General features: G+C 43.6%; 1 protein-coding gene across 2 annotated transcripts in view; it reads left to right on the top strand.

Moving 5' to 3' along the window:
- LOC126419086 (uncharacterized) overlaps nucleotides 1–18,018 on the top strand; it is a 91,686-nt gene that overhangs the window by 66,326 nt on the left and 7,342 nt on the right. For both annotated transcript variants that reach the window (XM_050086175.1, XM_050086174.1), the window contains exon 5: nucleotides 15,327–15,727. In XM_050086175.1, coding sequence (XP_049942132.1) covers nucleotides 15,327–15,727 — 401 coding nt within the window. The remainder of the gene's footprint in view (nucleotides 1–15,326; nucleotides 15,728–18,018) is intronic.

Below are 18,018 nucleotides of genomic sequence, written 5' to 3'. Positions count from 1 at the left end.
GGAGCAACATTTAATAATAAACGTTTTAAATCATCAAAAGCGATGAGCGGTAGCAGGCGCTTTCGATAAAGAACGGGGGAGTGCAGCGCCGCTGCTGTCGCCACGGCCGCTGCCAGTAGCCAGCAAATGGATCCCGGAGCTTTGCCGCATACGGCGTCCAGAGGAGGACAGTCTGCAGGAAATCTGCCGCAAAATCGTTACTGGATAAAATTTTGATATCGGTGTGTCACAAAGCGAAATAGATTGAATCTGCGCTACCATTACATTCACGTCTTCAGCATTCAGACAGAAGAGGCTATAAAAATATTTTATGCCAGCTGCTCTCGATACACTGACTTTATGAACAGAAACAACGCACGCTACCCCTAGACCACATGCGTAATCAGTCTAGGGTTTCTCTATCGTGGGACAAGTTTTCCTCCAGGAAGTGCCGCAGTCTACAGTGTTGCCAGATTGTGCAGATAACCGGACTTAGAGAATTAGCGAGTTGGCCAGTTTTTTTGTCCCATGTCGCGATCGGCGCGGACTTAGCCTCTGAAGCGGCCGGCCGCCGGTCAAGTTTTATGTCAAAGAGTGTACACCCCTTTGTTCTTAGGACCAAGTCTGAACTGCCTTCATTTGTTTCTTCTTGGGCTAACAATTTTCTCCACTCTTGAATGACCTTTTCCAAGATGCAGTTGAAAAGGAGTGGGGATAGTCCATCTCCTTGTCTTATGCCTGTTCTAATTGTAAAGGTTTCTAATATGTCACACATAAATATTATTTTTGGCACTGTGTTAGTGAGAGTTGGTTTGATCAGCTTTCTTGATGTATCATCTACCCCAAACTGTCCACCCCCGGTAGCTGAGTGGTCAGCACGACAGAATGTCAATCCTAAGGGCCCAGGTTCGATCCCCGGCTGGGTCGGAAATTTTCTCCACTCAGGGACTGGGTGTTGTGTTGTCCTAATCATCATCATTTCATCCCCATCAATGCCCAAGTCGCCTAAGTGGCGTCAAATCGAAAGACTTGCACCCAACAAACGGTCTACCCAGCATGAGGTCCTAGTCACATGACCTTTTTTTTTTTTTTTTTTTTTTCCTCCCCCCAAACTCTTCCAAAATATTCATTAATGCCTGTCAGTTGATGGAGTTGTATGCCTTCTGAAAATCAACAAAAACGACCACTTAGTTATTTCCTTCAGTTTTTTTGTACCTGATGATGTCTTCAGGTTGAAGATCTGTTCTGAGCAAGAACAGCCCTTTCAGAAACCAGCTTTCTATTCCCCAATCAGTTGGTCAAGATGACCTTCTATTCTGTTCTGTATCACTTTGGAGAGAATCTTATATGGAACAGATACTAATGAGATACCCCTATAGTTACTGACAATCTTTTTATTGCCTTTTTTGTGTAGAGGATGGATTAACACTGACTGCCATTCAGTTAGTATCATCCCAGTTCTCCAGATCTCCTCGAAAAGTTTGACTAGTACATCTAAAGTTTCGTTAGTTGCCAGTTTCAGTAGTTCTGCCACAACTGAATCCTCTCCAGTTGCCGTATTATTCTTAAGGTTGTTGATGATCTCTTTGATCTCCTCTTTACTAGGTGGAGATGAGTTGGGTGGTTTGTGGATCGGGGCACATACAGGGAATCTTTCTTTTAATTCATCACAATTAAGTAGGTTTTCAAAATAGCGAGACATGATGGTGCAATTTTCTTTGTTGGTCATGCTGAGCCTTCCATTTGCGTCTCTAAAATGAAGACTAGGGGCTTGGTATCCTTTCAGATTCGATTTGAACATCTGATAGAAGTCTCTGGCATTGTTTTTCCGGAAATCCTGATCGATCTGTTCTAACTACTGTTTCTCATCCAATTGCTTAGCCCTTCATAGAACTCTGGCTGCATATTTTCGAACTTCACAGAATACATCAAAATCTTCAGGTCTCCTGGTCAAGTTCCAGTTTTTCCATGCATTTGTTCTTTGGGCCACCACCTCATCACAAACATCATTCTACCATCTATGCTTTCTCTTTTTAGCTGTCAGGATTGCAGTATTAGCTGCTTGTTGGATCTTGGAGGCAATGTCCGTCCATTTATGGGATTCAAATGTCAGTTGCTGGTGGTATTGTTCCAATATATTTTGATTGATTTTGAACTTCACAACATCATATTTATGAATTTTATTTCTGGTTTTCACAGCCTTATTAAGAGGGATGAAATTCATTTTGATCTTGGAGAGGTAATGATCCGAGTCATTCATTATTTCCTTAATTGCTTTCCTAGAGATTACTACATGATCATTGTGTTTCTCTCCACATACATTTCCTGGTGATCGCCAAGTCTTCTGTTTCCTTGGCTTGTGTTTGTTAAAGTGTTGACATTATCTGAAGATTGAAGGATCGACACAGATTAACAAGTCTTATACCATTTCTGTTAGTCATCTTGTGAGCAGGATGCTTTACAATTGTTGATATGAATTGTAGTTCTATTCCCAGCTGAGTGTTAAAGTCCTCTAGTAGGATCTTTATGTTCTTAGATGGTATTTTCTCTAACAGTTTTACAAGAAGGTCCCAAAACTGTTCAACTTTCTCGGTATTGTGTCTGTTGTCTTCATTGTGCATTGATTCGTGTGAATCCTTTGTTACCACAGCTTTACCACAGCTGAGAGTTTGGATAGAAACTCTCTCAGAAGGGCTGAAAAATCCATGATTGAACTGACAACCTTCTTATGAACAACAAAAGCTGTGCCAAGTACAGGAATGTTATTACCTATTTTGACTGCCCTTTTGCCTCTATAAATCCTGTAACCTTCAATGTCCATTGTGTTCTCATCTAAGTATCTGGTTTCTTGAATGGCCAAGATGGTTACGTCATGTTTGCCCATCGTCATCATCAACTATTTGTGTTTCCCAACTTTCAATAGAAAATGGGATGAGAAGTTCCGCCTTATGCAAGACACCTTTTTTCTTTTGTTTCACCCATACATGTTTCAGCACTTTTGTGCTATCATCAGTGGGTTCTATTTTTATTTTTAACTGTAAATTTGTTGTTAACATATTAACATTTTCGTCGTTTACAACATTATGTAAAAGTTGCATTTATAACTTAATTGGCGAAAAGTAACATACCTTACATTATATTATTTTCCTCTTGTTTTGGTAGCTGTTATGCTACACAACATACAACATGTCATCTGCAAACAGCAAAACGTAATTTATTTTCTATTTGTTATGTATTTACGAACGGAAATGAGACTGTATCACGTTTTCTTTCTGTAACTTACAGTTTTGAAGTTGTGGTACGTTTTCCTGTTTTGTTGGCGAAGTAAATGGGCTTACTTCTTTGCCTGTGTTCGTGTGGTAATGCAGTTTTTCGATTACTCAAAACATAGGAGGAGTTTTCGCTGCCATTACGTGTTGTTGTGGCTGTGTGGCGTTCTTTTGTTTCGTAGCGTGTTCTGCTGTGCAATGTAACCAAGAATAATTGACACTTCTGTACCTGCTTTATGTGAATGGTGAGATTTTTTATTTGTTCTTATTGGACATTTTGCCACTCTCCATGAAGAGCGACATCAAACTCTGGAAACAGTGTGTTTTTACCTGGCCACAGTTGGTTTTACAAACAAATCACAAGCATATTTAATTGAATTCAAGTCCAAAAAGTACACTGTTATCAGAACTTTACCCATACCCACAAGTTGTAGCATATCTACAAAATTAGTGTTTTGATTGTAACAATATGGCTTAATTTGACTTTCAGTGCTGCACTATTACAAACTTTTTTTTGCCCAGGAGCAAATTGTCTGTCAAACTATGTGCTACTGTCAACTTCTTTTAATGAAACAGTGAGTAAAGGAAACTTACTATGCGTGATGTTGATACATGAAGATGAGCCTTTTTGTGAATAAAAATGAGTGAACAACTAATAGCACTACTATATGGCAGAATAAAAGGATAGAGGATCTTTGGCAGAATAAAAGGACAGAGGATCTTTTCCATGTATCTTCACACCAACAAAGGTTACTTCAGATGATACTGAAAATCATGTGTTCCTCACTGCCAATTTCTGCTTGCACCATCAGTCGATTACTGTGATATTGGAATGATTTGTATGCAGTTGTTCATGTAGTTGTTTCATGATGCTATTTGATGAAATTCCCTTAAATTTCATTGAAACTACCTCATAGATTGGGTAGGACTAATGTTAAAATCTTGCAGTAATTCCTACTTGATAGAGAGCGATCTGTAGCCATTAGACATGATGTATGGAAGCAGTTACCACAGACAGAAACAGAATTTTTCTTTTTTTTGGGGGGGGGGGGGGGGGGGGGGGCAAGGATCCTTATAGGCTTCGTGAGACTAATTTTAACATAAACACACAATCACTCACACATACAGGGAACATTATAAAAACCGGCAAACTGCAGGGATGGACTGGAAATGGAGAAAAAGTGTCCTATGAACATGTGTCTGAAAATGGACGATGTGCGTGCAACGATCAATGCATGTGGTTGTCATGCAGGATGCACATATTCATACTCTGGCTTACACCATATTGATGGGCAGCTTGCCTGGAGCTTGTATTAGGGTTCGTCTTAATATCCTGTTGAACCCAGCCCCCCAAATCTGGTGTATGCACAGTCTGCTGCCTCCCTGATTGTTCATCTGTCTGAAAGGACCCATGATCACTAAATGCCCAAAAAGGGCTTGAAATGTTATGTGATGTGGTTGGTGTCTGTGAGGGTACTTGTTTTGATAAAGGCATGTTGCCTTTCAACCATTTCCATCTGCTTGGCTGTTAACAAACACCATCTTGCCTTGTTCCCGGTGTGAATACCAGACCATTCTGGTACTCACAGTACACTGCATCAGTCATACTGCCTACAAGCTATCAATCAATGCTACCCTCGTCATCTTGTGGTAGCAACCATCCAGGAGTCCATCTATGCCCTGGAATGGCCCAGTCATTCAGTGGTGTTTGTCTGGACCCCAGGTCATGTCTGAATCCCAGGCTTTGAACTTGTGGACAGGCTGGCCAAACAGGCTACACGGAAACTGCTTCTGGAAATGGGCATCTCTGATTCTGACTTACACCGCAGGGTTCTAAGGCTTTGGGAGACGGAATGGCATAACAGTATGCACAACAAACTGCATGTCATTAAGGAGACTACGAATGTGGGGAAGTCTTCCATGCAGGCCTCTCACAGGGAATCAGTTGTCCTCTGCCGGCTCCGCATTGGCAAGGCTTGGGCAACCCACGGTTACCTCCTGCGACATGAAGACCGACCTCAGTATTGGTGCGGCACCCAGTTGACAGTGGCCCATGTTCTGGTGCACTGTCCCACTTTGACTGCCCTGTGACAAAATCTTAGGTTACCAGACTCGTTGCCGCTGACAGTGCCTCATCGGCTGTTTTAGTTTTACGTTTTATTTGAGAGGGTGGGTTTTAACATTTGATCTAAGTTTTAGCGCATGTCCATCTGTGTTCTCCACCCTAGTGCTTTTAAGTTGGAGGTTTTAATGTGTTGCAGAGTGGCTGGCTTCTCCTTTTTATCCTCATGGTCAGCTAGCCATGGTCATCTGCTTTGTTGTTTTACCCTCTTCATCCCATTTCTTGTGTTTCTGTGGTTTTCTTGACCCCCTTTTGTCCATTTACACGTCTGTTGCTCTTCATCATTTTTGTGATTTTTTTTTCCTTTCCTTCTGCTTTGTGTTGTCAGTCAAGTTTGTTCATTTTCACACTTGTGACATTGTGACATTGTTTTATTTGTAACAAGGGACTGATGACCTCGTAGTTTGGTCCTACCTCCACCCCCCTGACCCCCCTCTTTTAATCCAACCAACCAACTAACAAACTGGGGTGCACATATCTTCAGGTGCTCACAAAGGCAAGCAATAAACACATTTGTAATTCTTCTTTTCACCATTTAAAACTGACAATTAGATTGCTGTGCATTAAACTGTTCTAGGTGCAATTAACATGTGAAGCTTCGTTGGGAGTACAATACTGAGCAAGCATAGGAGTTCTCTTAGGGGTATATGAAGAAGAAAGGAACATTGACACATTTTTGTTACTGTTTGTGTTATGTTTTACTGAAAAGAGATGATATCCATAAATAAAATTAAAATGTGAGATGGCACCTTGTCGCACACGCTCCACGTCAGCGTCCTGCAGGATTGCAGCCTGCACGAGGTGGCACAGTGGCCAGTCACTGCTATCGCAGGTGCCACCAATGTAGCACTTGCACTGGCTTTCACGCTCTTCCTCACGCCAGTTGTGACCCTCTACTTGGCAGCCACAGGAGGAGGCTGCAGTGTTGGTGCCATATGCCCTCCCCAACAATCCTACGGAAAAAGGTGAAGGAGTATGTCAGTAAAAATCTCTCAAAACCATAGACTGAGAGAAAAGATTCATATAAGAGCAGCATCCTAAAGAAACTTGTTCCAGCCGGTTGTCTCACACTGAGTGAAACCACTCAAACCCTGTGAATGAGTGAAAACATTCATATAGCTGACATGCCCGCAGAGGCTAGTTGCATTTGGTTGTTTCATTCGACAGAAAAAACCAACTGACTAAAAAACCAATTGATGGACCAGTTGATTGTTAAGAACAGTCGGTTGTCCCATCACTAACAGAATGCCACCTGTAAGCGTTTCTGAAAGTTCTCCATCAAGTAATAGTGTCTGTCTATTTAGATATTCAACTAACTTTTACCTGGGGCTTCATTTGTGCATCTGTAGTATTGTTATGATGAATAAATATTGGAGAAGCAGAGCTCGCGATGTGTGCTGCCCCTCCACTGCCCATTGCACATAGTCAGGCATTATGTTTAACATCTTTCTGTGGCTGTGGCATGACCGTCCCAATACAGGTGCATTGATTTCAATGCAGCTCTTTTATTTATTTGAAGGTTACTTTAATCAGACTTGTCATGACATGTTTGATGAAAGTTTGTTCAGCCATTTGAAGGTAACCTGCTATATAAGACAAAGAGTTTGCCAGCAGCAAAATGCTATGTAATCAGTGCATGGTACACAATTTGATGTCGTACTAAAATATAGATCTCAAAAATATCTATGATAAAGTCTGCAAGAGCACAGTTATGTTTCTTTTTTATGTTTCATCAGGTTTGTCTTTTGGATTCGCTGTGCCAGGTGTACTCAAAAGGCAAAAATGGTGATTATGGGTGAACCATAAAAGATAAGCATGTGCTCTTGTGGACTTTTGTGTAGATATATTTGAAATCTACAATTTAATACCTTCAAATTTGGCATAGCTTTTATTGCTCACACAACGTATTCCAAAAGAGCACACTGCCAACTAAATTCTTGCTTCCTTGATTCACTGTTACCAATTATTATCACCTGTGCCTTCGGATTTAATTTTTTTTAAGTATCGTATGTTCATCCTCAGGTTTCATGCTCTCTCTATATCAGACTTCACCAAACGTGATTTAATGGTTCAGCCATGAAAAGATAATAGTTACTTTCAAATTTATAATATTGGCATCTTATGGGTTAATCACTGTGCCTTTCAACATGAAGTGAAGTGCTATGTGATGACTTAAATATGCTGGTTCATGATAAAAATGCCAAACAGGACACAAGGTACTTATTTGCTGACAATGCGAAATGTCAAGGCGCATAGAACAACAATGATAAGCCTGCAGATTGTAAGAAGCTCGATGATGATCGAAAATTTAAATGTGTAGCTTCAAATACATGTGGTGACAATACTGCAAGAACTATGAGTGGCTAGTGGCTGCACCCTACCTCTTGACTCACTGAAATGTCAGTCAGAAAGTTATTTAAATTAAAGTATAGCTTCGGAATGCTTTGTGTCGACTTTTTGACCCAGTAACCTTAAATGATTCCTGGTATTTTCTGCAGATTACCTGTTTTCTTGCCAGATTGAGGGGAGTTTTTATCTTTTCAGGAGAACTAGGAATGTCACCAAATAGTATGATGCAGATGGCACAATTTCTTGCAACTCTCAGGGCTTTTAGAGCCAAGGCTTCATCACATGTATAAGTTTCTTGAACTGAGCTTAATTGTAAATGCTTTGTGTTTCATCTGCGTCAACATACATACTATGCAAGCCACCATATGATGCATGGCAGAGGGTACATTGCACCACTACTAGTCATTCTCTTTCGTGTTTCACTTGCAAATGGAGCAAGGCAAAAACAACTGCCTGTATGCTTCCATATGAGCCCTAACTTGTCTTGTCTTGTCTTGTTTTGTCTTTGGGTTGGGAATCATTCTTCAAGCAGTCGCGCCCCCAGGGGCTCAGCATTCATTTGCTGGGTACGGGCTTGGCGACCCCGGGGTTCCTGAGCTGGAGACTGGTAAGCGCCGCCAGTCCTCTGTCACCGTAAGCTCTGGGCATACTTCAACGACCACCGTGCGGCGCGGCAGTGGAATGTTGTGTGTCTCAGGGAGTGGGGATCTTGGCTTGACTGCCCAGATCGCAAGGATGGAATAAACCTCTATAAACAACCCCTCAATCTCAAGGTGTGCTGCGCGCTGATGAGATGCATGGCTGTTGAGGTGGAACAGTTGTTAGCGGGCAACCTCTGGGGAACCTGCCGCACCTCAGTTGTATAAGGCTTACCTAGGCACGCGGGGCTCTGTCTAGGTGGACTTGTAGTTCCCTAGCTGCTCGTGGGACCGAGATTGATCCTTCGAAATCCTCTTTTCTTCCTCCCAGTGGAAAGGGTGGGCCACTGGAAGGTTCTAACACCCAGTCTCTTAAGAGGGTTCGTGCAGTCAGTCCCCCTGACTCCGGCACTTCTTTGACAAGTCCAGTCTTAGGTAACAGAATGCATTCTGGTAATCCGAATGTGTTTCTCATTGTGAAACGGAAGGAGAGTAGTTTCGAGAAGGTTTCGCCCTTCTATATACAAAAGGGATTGGAGGGAATCTGTGGCTCCTTAAAATCGGTGAAGCGCTTATGTAATGGGACCTTGCTAGTGGAAACTTCCACTTCCCAGCAAGCAACTAACCTCCAATCTGCTAAATGCCTTGGAGAGTATGCCATAGACACTGAACTGCACAGCACCTTGAACTTCAGCAAAGGTGTTGTGACATGCCAGGATCTAGTTGAAATTCCCAAGGAAGAACTGCAACGTTAGTGGGCTCCGGAAGGTATCGTTGATGTCCAACACATCATGAAGAGGGTTGATGGCAATCTAGTCAAATCTGATTCCTTTATTCTGACCTTCAGTAGCACAAAACTTCCTGAACATGTTAAAGCTGGCTTCCTTCGCCTTAGTGTGAGGCCTTATTTCCCAACCCCAATGCGCTGTTTTAAATGCCAGTGTTTTGGGCATACCACCTTAGGATGTAAAGGCGAAGCGACTTGTGGAAACTGTGGTAAGGCTGCTCATGAAGGAGTTGGTTGCTCGTCTCCAGCTAAATGTATTAATTGCTCTGGGAACCACCCTGTTTGGAGTAGGGACTGCCAAATATTTTTAGAGGAATGCAAAGTCCAGGAAATAAAAACAACCAAGCGGATCCCCTATGGTGAGGCCAAGAAGATCTATAAGTCGATGCAACCTCCCACATTTGCTACATCTTTTGCATCCCTGATTCAGAAGTCTACTCCAAAAGTTGATGCCTCAACACAGACCGAGGTGGTGAGTGTTGGAACTAACACCTGCAGCTGTCAGTGCACTTGCAACGCAGCCAGTGTTTCAGAGCCTGTAGTCCCTACTCGAACGACAGACAAAGGTACAGTGGCGAACTTGGGCCAGCCCCTGGCGCCTCCAACAGCTGAGGCTGTTCCCAAGCCCAGTGCGCCAGTTACCACTCCCACATCAGCTCCCCCAAAGCCCACCAAACCACAGAAAGCTCCTGTACAGCAGCAACAGTGGGTCAAATCCCGTGGTAAACCATCTGACCATGCGGATGTTGTTTTACGTGAGGCTTCATCTGACTCTTCCCCAGAGTTGATGGAATACGATGTATGCGTGGGGCAATCATCTCATCCCACGCCTGCCCCTCCACCTGCTGCGGTCTCTCCGCCCCGTCGGAGAGACAGGATGAAGGTGCTACCCCCAACATAGATGGCTCCCATACTTCAGTGGAACTTGCAAGGGTTCAGGACGCATGTGGAGGAACTTCGTCTACTCTCTCAGGGTAGACCACTGTGTCTATGTCTCCAGGAGACGTATTTCCATCCATCATACTCCCCTGAGATACGAGGCTATACACTCCACAAAAAGGACGACCTGCGTGGGGAGAGAGCTAGAGGTGGCGTAGGTATTTTCGTCAGGACGGACTACCACTCCTCGCCTCTCTCACTTACGACGACTTTACAGGCCGTCGCTGTGTCCGTGCACGTGCGTCATCCATTGATTGTATGTTCGCTTTACTTGCCCCCACATGATGCACTTGATGAAGCGGCCCTCACTGACCTTCTTACACAGCGCCCCCAGCCATTCATTATTTGTGGTGATTTTAATGCCCACAATGTGCTTTGGGGCTCTGCAATTACCTGCCCCAGGGGTAGAGCAATTGAGAGGCTTCTCCTGTCATCCTGTGCCTACTTGCTCAATGGAGGACAGAGTACTCATTTCTGCACAGCGACTGGGTCGTTCTCTGCCATTGATCTCTCGCTTTGCTCTCCAGCTCTTGCCGCCAGTGCTCACTGGGAAGTGGTCGCTGACTTGCACGGCAGTGATCATTTCCCAATCTGGATTCACCTGCCAGATGGCGTGGGCCCCGAAAGGAGACCACCACGATGGGTGCTCAGTGGAGCTGACTGGACACATTATAGCCAGTTGGCCTAATTCAAACACTGTGCGAATGTTGAGGTGTGGGTGGATCATATTACCAAAACGGTCCACCACGCCGCTGCAGCATCCATTCCACAGTCCACAGGCTACCGGAAGAGGCCACCTGTGCCTTGGTGGAGTGCCGAATGCTGCTCTGCAGTCAGGACCAGGCGTGCGGCTCTGTGTCGGTTCAAGTGTTGGCCGACTGCTGAGAATCTTGCAGCCTTTCGGGTGGCGAGGGCAAGATGTCACCGCATTATTCTGAGAGCAAGAAGAGGTCATGGCAACAGTTCCTGAACACCATTAATCGTTCCACCAAAAGTTCCATTGTGTGGGAGACCGTCAGGAGAATTTCTGGTAGAGGAGGGAGGTGCCCCATAGCTGCTGTAATGAATAACAGCACTCTCCACACGGATCCGCGAGACATTGCCCAGACTATGGCAGCATATTTTGCCACAGTTACTTTAACAACCAGTCAGGATCCAGGTTTCCAGTGCCATAGAGCCGTTGCTGAGAGATGTAGTTTGGACTTCCAGTCCACCTCTCATGAAGTTTACAACTGCCAATTTTTCTATGTGGGAGCTGGATTCTGCATTGTCTGGAGCTCGTGACACATCCCCTGGTCACGACAGGATCCATTACAGTATGCTATGGCACCTCACAATGCGCAACAAAGAAATCCTCCTCGCACTTTTTAATGCCATTTGGGCGTCAGGTCACTTTCCTGACGCGTGGCGTGAGGCAGTTTTAATTCCTTTTTTAAAACCTGGGAAAGACCGCACAAGCCCAAGTAGCTACCATAGTGTTGCCCTCACTAGTTGCATGGGGAAGACCTTGGAGCGGATGGTCAACCGCCGCCTTGTCTGGATGTTAGAATCCCGGCAACTCCTTAGTCGCTTTCAGTGTGGGTTTAGGCGGTTTCATTCCACCTTCGATAACCTTGCCCTCTTGGAGGCGGCTATACAACAAGCTGTCCTACTCCATCATCACCTTCTAGGTGTATTTTTCGACATCGAGAAGGCCTACGATACCACTTGGAGGCGTCTCATCCTGGAGCAACTTCACGAATGGGGTGTTTGTGGTTCTCTTCCTCTTTTTATTCAGTCTTTCCTCTCGCCACTATATTTTAGATACCGAATTGGTGGCGTCCTGTCTGATCGCTTTGAGCAGGAGAACGGTGTCCCCCAGGGTAGCGTTTTAAGTGTGACTCTCTTTGCAATCGCTATTAATAGCATTACGTCCATAGTGAAAAGTCCTGTCCTGTGTTCCTTGTTTGTGGATGATTTCTCTTTGTTTTGCTCGTCTTCAAGCCTTGCAATGACAACGCGTCAGTTGCAACTTACTATTAGACGTTTGGATGACTGGGCGCAGACAAGTGATTTTAAGTTTTCCACCGAGAAGTCTGTATGTGTTCTTTTTAACCATTCTCATTCGATTTTAACCTTTCCTGAGTTGAGGATGAGGGACACTATTCTTACTTTTAACGACACAGTGAGATTTATGGGGCTCATTTTTGACTCGTAGCTCACATGGTTACCTCATCTTAAAGACCTGAAACGGCGGTCGCTTCAGGCTTTAAGTATTTTAAAATGTCTTAGCCACAGTACATGGGGAGCTGACAGGACTTGTCTGCTCCAGTTTTACAGGGCATTTGTGCGATCTTGGCTCGATTATGGGTGCATGGTGTATGGGTCTGCGAGGCCTTCTTACTTAAAGATTTTGGACGTTGTGCACCATGAAGGGCTTCGGTTGGGCACTGGGGCATTCCGAACTAGCCCCATACCAAGCCTCTGTGTAGAGGCTGGTGAACCGCCACTTCGTATGCGGCGACGGCTATTTACAGTACGCCAGGCGTATAAAACTTTGTCCACACCATACACCCCTGCATACCATACCGTTGCTCAGCCTCCTCTGTCACGATTATTTCATAACCGGCAACGTGCGACGCAGCTCTATGGGATTCGCGCACAGGATTGCCTCGCTGCGATGTCTATGGCTGGTCTTCGTGTTTTACATCGCGGTTGGAGCAGATCTCCACCTTGGCTCCTCCGGAGACCCAAACTTATTTTAGATTTGACTCATTTTAAGAAAGATGGCACACCAGATTTTACATTCCAGTCTCTGTTTTTTAACATTTTAGATGTGCATCACGGTTTCACTGTCGTTTACACTGATGGCTCCAAACAGGAGAATTTCCTTGGCTGTTCTGTGGTGTTCCCTGATCATGTTACCCGGATTCGCCTCCCTGCTGAATATACCGTTTTCGCAGCGGAGCTCCACGCGATCCTGAAGGCACTGGAGCAGATGCATCTTGTTCGGGGCGATCGATTTCTTCTCTGCTCCGATTCTCTTAGTGCCTTACAATCACTGCAGAACCTATACCCGACTGAGGAGATGGTCCAGCTGATATATAACCAACTGTACTTGCTCCAACGGCGGGGTAAAGAGGTATCCTTCTGCTGGGTGCCTGGTCATGTCGGAAAATGGGGCAATGAACAGGCCGATCGGGCTGCCAAGGAGGCCTGCAGAGAGCAGGATGTGGTCCAGTGTCCTATACCCTTGCAGTCAGTCATCGCTGCACTCCACAGGAAGTTCATGGAGTTGTGGGAGGACGAATGGCTAGCGGTGACGGCCAGTAAACTGCAGTTGGTAAAGTCAACCACTCGGCCGTGGCGTTCCTCCTGCCGGTTGCTCAGGCGGGAAGAGGTGGCCCTCACACGTCTTCGGATCAGGCACTGTCCTCTCACACATAGCTTTTTATTACGGCGGGAGGATCGTCCGTTTTGTGATGCTTGTGGTGTGCACATCTCTGTCTGCCACATTTTAACAGACTGCATTTTATACCGTGATGCAAGGGCAGAAGCACAAGTTGATGGGGATCTGCCTTCTGTTTTAGCTAATGATGAGACGTGTGTGTCTAGGGTTTTTAAGTTTTGTGATGTGTGTGGACTCTGGCCTAAACTTTTAGGCTGGAGGTTTTTGTGTATTGCAGAGTGGCTGACTCCTCCCCTTTTTTCCTTGCGGTCAGCCAGCCACTTCCATCTGCTACATTGTTTTAGCTTCCACTATCATTTTCTTCCCGTGTTGTCCATGTTTTACTGCTGACACCCTGCTTCATCCCACTCTTTGGTGTGGGTGAGCACATATTTTTCAACGATTGTTACCAGTGTTTTATGTTCCATTTTATATTCCTGGTCTGGGATTTTTCTTGACACCTGTTTCACTATGTTACTGAATGGGCGCTGAAGACCTTGCTGCCGTGCGCCCAAAAAACTCCTCTACTACTCTAAAGCAGTCGCATACTCCGGTTCTCAAAATTTTTTCAATAGTTTCTTGTGTGTGCTACCCTGCAGCACCCACAAGTTGTATGAAGTGCGTACTGTTTTAAATAATCCACCAGACCCCCTAGTTTAAATTATTATTATTATTTTTTTTTTTTTTTTACATGTTCAAATGCGGTGCCATCTCAAGTGGTACCTAGATATAGACGAACTATTATCAGCATACATATCTACAAAGATACGTATAAATGTACAATTTTTGGTTATATTATTATTTGTACTTATGTTACAAGATCGTAAATGTTGTTTTTCAAATATAATCTACCTTTGTTTTGTCATATTTGTGCATGGTTTTTACAATATCGATTTATGCATTAGAAATGTGGTTTGTTATTAAATTTATATCTTTCATGAAAATTGATTTACATCGTATGTAAAATTTAGGATTACCTTTTTTAAAACAAAAATATCTGTGACAACATTGCTGTCAACAAACAGTCACAGATTGCTGCTCATCCTATCTGTCAGATCGTTTATGTACATAGAGAACAAGAGTGATTCTGTCACACATCCCTGGAACACTTCTCATGATACTTTTGTTTCTGGTGGTGGGCATTTGTTGTCTGGGGTATCATAGTGGGTTCTGTTACTTAAAAAGTATTCAAGCCACTCACATATCTAAGAGTATGTTCCTATGCATGGATCTTTGTTGACAGTTTGTAGTTGGGCAGGCAAATACTTTACGGAAATGTAGAAATATAAAATCTACCTGTTGTCTTATGTTCAATTGACAGTCCATTTTAGATTATTTTCTGTCATTTATTGGTTCTTTCACCTCTGTACGTAATTTATATATGTGGAAAATGTTGAGTTGCGCTATGGTTCAGAGTCCACACTGAACTGTAAGTCCACCTATAATTTCCTGGGTAGGTCAGGTTAAAAGTGAATGAATGTAAGGACAAACCTAACTCCAATAGAACCATGTATAGTGAAGCACTGTGGTTCTCAAACCAACATTTTTAATTTATACTGTATTATTGCAAGTCTAATTCCTGAATCACAGTAATCTAAACATTCTTTTTATGCCTGTGTACTGCTCAACACATCTTCCATATGTTGCATGTGTTTTTTCCTTACACTATTCTTTTTATTCAATTCTGTTACTTCCATAACACTGTAAGTGTTGATTTATGTGTTGTGTTTGTCGTCATAGCTGTGTACAAGATTTTTATTCCATAAGAGATTATGCGAATTGAGATTGTGCGAATTGTGTTTATTTTAACTGACAGGTTGGTGTAGATCTTCCTCTCGAGCCCATCATAATCTGCCAATCACAGTGCAGACTGTCTCTGCAACACCTGAAGCTGGTGGAAACAAGACGCTTGGAAGAAGTCCTTGCAAAGACTCCTGATCTAACCCGTCTGGAGCTGATCGCTCCTCTCTGCAGCTTAGCACCCCTCTCAACTCTACCGTACCTTACTGACCTGCGCCTCGATCTGTCACCCCTGCCTCCACAACCGAACGACGCAGTGGAGGCTGTGAGGACAGCGAACCCAGGGCGGCTGCAGCACCTCACACTGGCCGGCTGCACTGCAGTTGACCTGCCTGCCTTGATGTCTGAGTGTCCACAGCTGCACTCACTCCATCTGATGCATTGCAGTTTCGCAGTCCCTGAACATAACCAGGAATGGTGAGTACTATAAACTCTCTGCAGGTTGTTTCAGGAAGGGTGACCTTATTTTAATCAAGTCACATTTATTAATGGACAAATGCTACAAGACACAGAGAAATTTCACAATGCACACAAAACCTTAAAAAAGCAAATTCTTGCTATGCAAGTACAGCAACTCTGTCTGCCCTTTATAAAAATTTCTAAGTTGTGGCTCAATCGACATTCCAGAAAGACATGCATGTTTACAGAATGGATATAGCCTGTAGCCTAGAGGAGCACAAGTAGATGCCATTGCTTCAGTTGTAAGTAAAGTGGAGTTTGCTCAACACAGAGGCTTTTAAGCCCTTCAACAAGTGTGAATCAGTGATTTGTCTAGCTTCTTCCCCCCCCCCCCCCCCCCCCTCCCTCCCTCCCTTCAGTTGTCAAAAATGATTCATTGTTGAACCAGTTGGTAAGAATTCAGATATCAAATCCATAGGATTATGGCTGCAAAGCAATGTAAAATGGAATAAGCACATAGAATGTCTTAAGTGCAAAACAGGTCATGAAATGCCGCATTCTCTGCTCACTAAAATCCTGCTGTAGTCAGAAAGCATTAAAGAAACCATATCATACCTGCAGTCATTTTCACCATAAGTATGGAGTCCCATTTTGGGGAAACTCTAAACCCATTATCAGCACTGGCAAATGGCAGAAAATGGGCCTTTAGAATCATGTTTGGATGAAAATGTAGAGAGTCGTGTGAAGCACTGTTCCACATCTCTGGTATTCCTCCTTTACGATGTATCTACTTAATGGAAACTCTTATATTCTTTAAAATGAATGTTATTGGTAAAAACATTAGCCTGCAATAGAACTGTGATATTCACAATTGCTTTACGAGGAAAAGAAAAAAATTGAAATATGGTCCAAATCAAAAAATCAACTCATCCATGGGCCACATTGCCTCTATAACCGTCCATAGTTTTAACTGGTGCAGGATTTTGTGCACAAACTGACCTCTCTATTATGTCCCATAAATATTTGATGGAATTCATGTTGAGTGATCTGGGTGGCCAAATCATTCACTCGAATTGTCCAGAATGTTCTTCGAAGCAATTGCAACCAGTTGTGGTCAGGCAACATGGTCCATTGTTGTTTGGGAACATGAAGTCCACAAATGGCTGCAAATGGTCTCCAAGCAGCCAAATAGAACTATTTCCAGCCAATGATTATTGCAGTTGGATCAGAGGACCCCGTCCATTCCATGTGAACACAACCCACGTCATTATGGAGCTACCGCCACCAACATGCACAGTGCCTAGTTGACAATCTGGGTCCATTGCTTCCTGGGGTCTGCACCTCACTTGAAGCCTACCATCAGCTCATAACAACTGAAATCAGGACTCATCTGAACAGGATACAGTTTTCCAGTCATCTAGGGTCCAACCAACATGGTCACGAGTTTAGGTGAGGCACTGCAAGAGATGTGCTGTTAGCAAAGGAACTTGCGTTGTTTGTCCGCTGCTATAGCTCATTAATGCCAAATTTTGTGACTTTCCTAATGGATACATTTGCTATATGTTCCACATTGATGTCTGGGGTTATTTCATGCAGTGTTGCTTGTTTGTTAGCCCTGGCAACTCTATACAAACACTGTTGCTGTCGGTCATTAAATGAAGGCTGTCAGCCACTGCATTGTCCGAGGTGAGAGGTAATGCCTGAAATTTGGTATTTTCAGCACACACTTGATACTGTGGATGGCAGAATAAGGAATTCCCTAATAATTTCCGAAATGGAATGTCCCATGTGTCTGGCTCCAACCACCATTCTACATTCAAAGGCTGTTAATTCCCGTTGTGCGGTCATAATCACGTTGAAAACCTTTTCATATGAATCACCTCTGTACAATTGACAGCTCCACCAGTACACTGTCCTCTCTATACTTTGTGTAGGTGATGCTACCTCCATCTGTATATGTGCATATCACTATCCCATGACTTTTGTCACTTTATTGTACAACTAAATTTAAAAACAGCCTTCACTAATAATTTTATCTTTTGATATAAGCTACTACACAACGAAAGACCATTCACCTCAACTACTGTAGCTCCATATATGAATGTAATAAGACATGCTGTATGAATGACAAATTGTCGAAAAATCATTACGTTATATTAGGGTAAATATGATAGTGGACTAGCAGTGGAGTTTTTGTGGGACTGACACATAAGATTTTCCCTTCCCTTGCTGCGACTAATGGATTACAATTTTCTGTGTTTTCCCAGAGTCACTTCAGAGAAATGTCAGGACTATTTTTTTAAAATTAA

This window comes from Schistocerca serialis, chromosome 9 (genome assembly GCF_023864345.2).
Source record: "Schistocerca serialis cubense isolate TAMUIC-IGC-003099 chromosome 9, iqSchSeri2.2, whole genome shotgun sequence".
Classification (NCBI taxonomy): domain Eukaryota; kingdom Metazoa; phylum Arthropoda; class Insecta; order Orthoptera; family Acrididae; genus Schistocerca; species Schistocerca serialis.
Note: the sequence above shows the minus strand (reverse complement) of the source record. Positions and strands in the feature narration are given on the sequence as shown.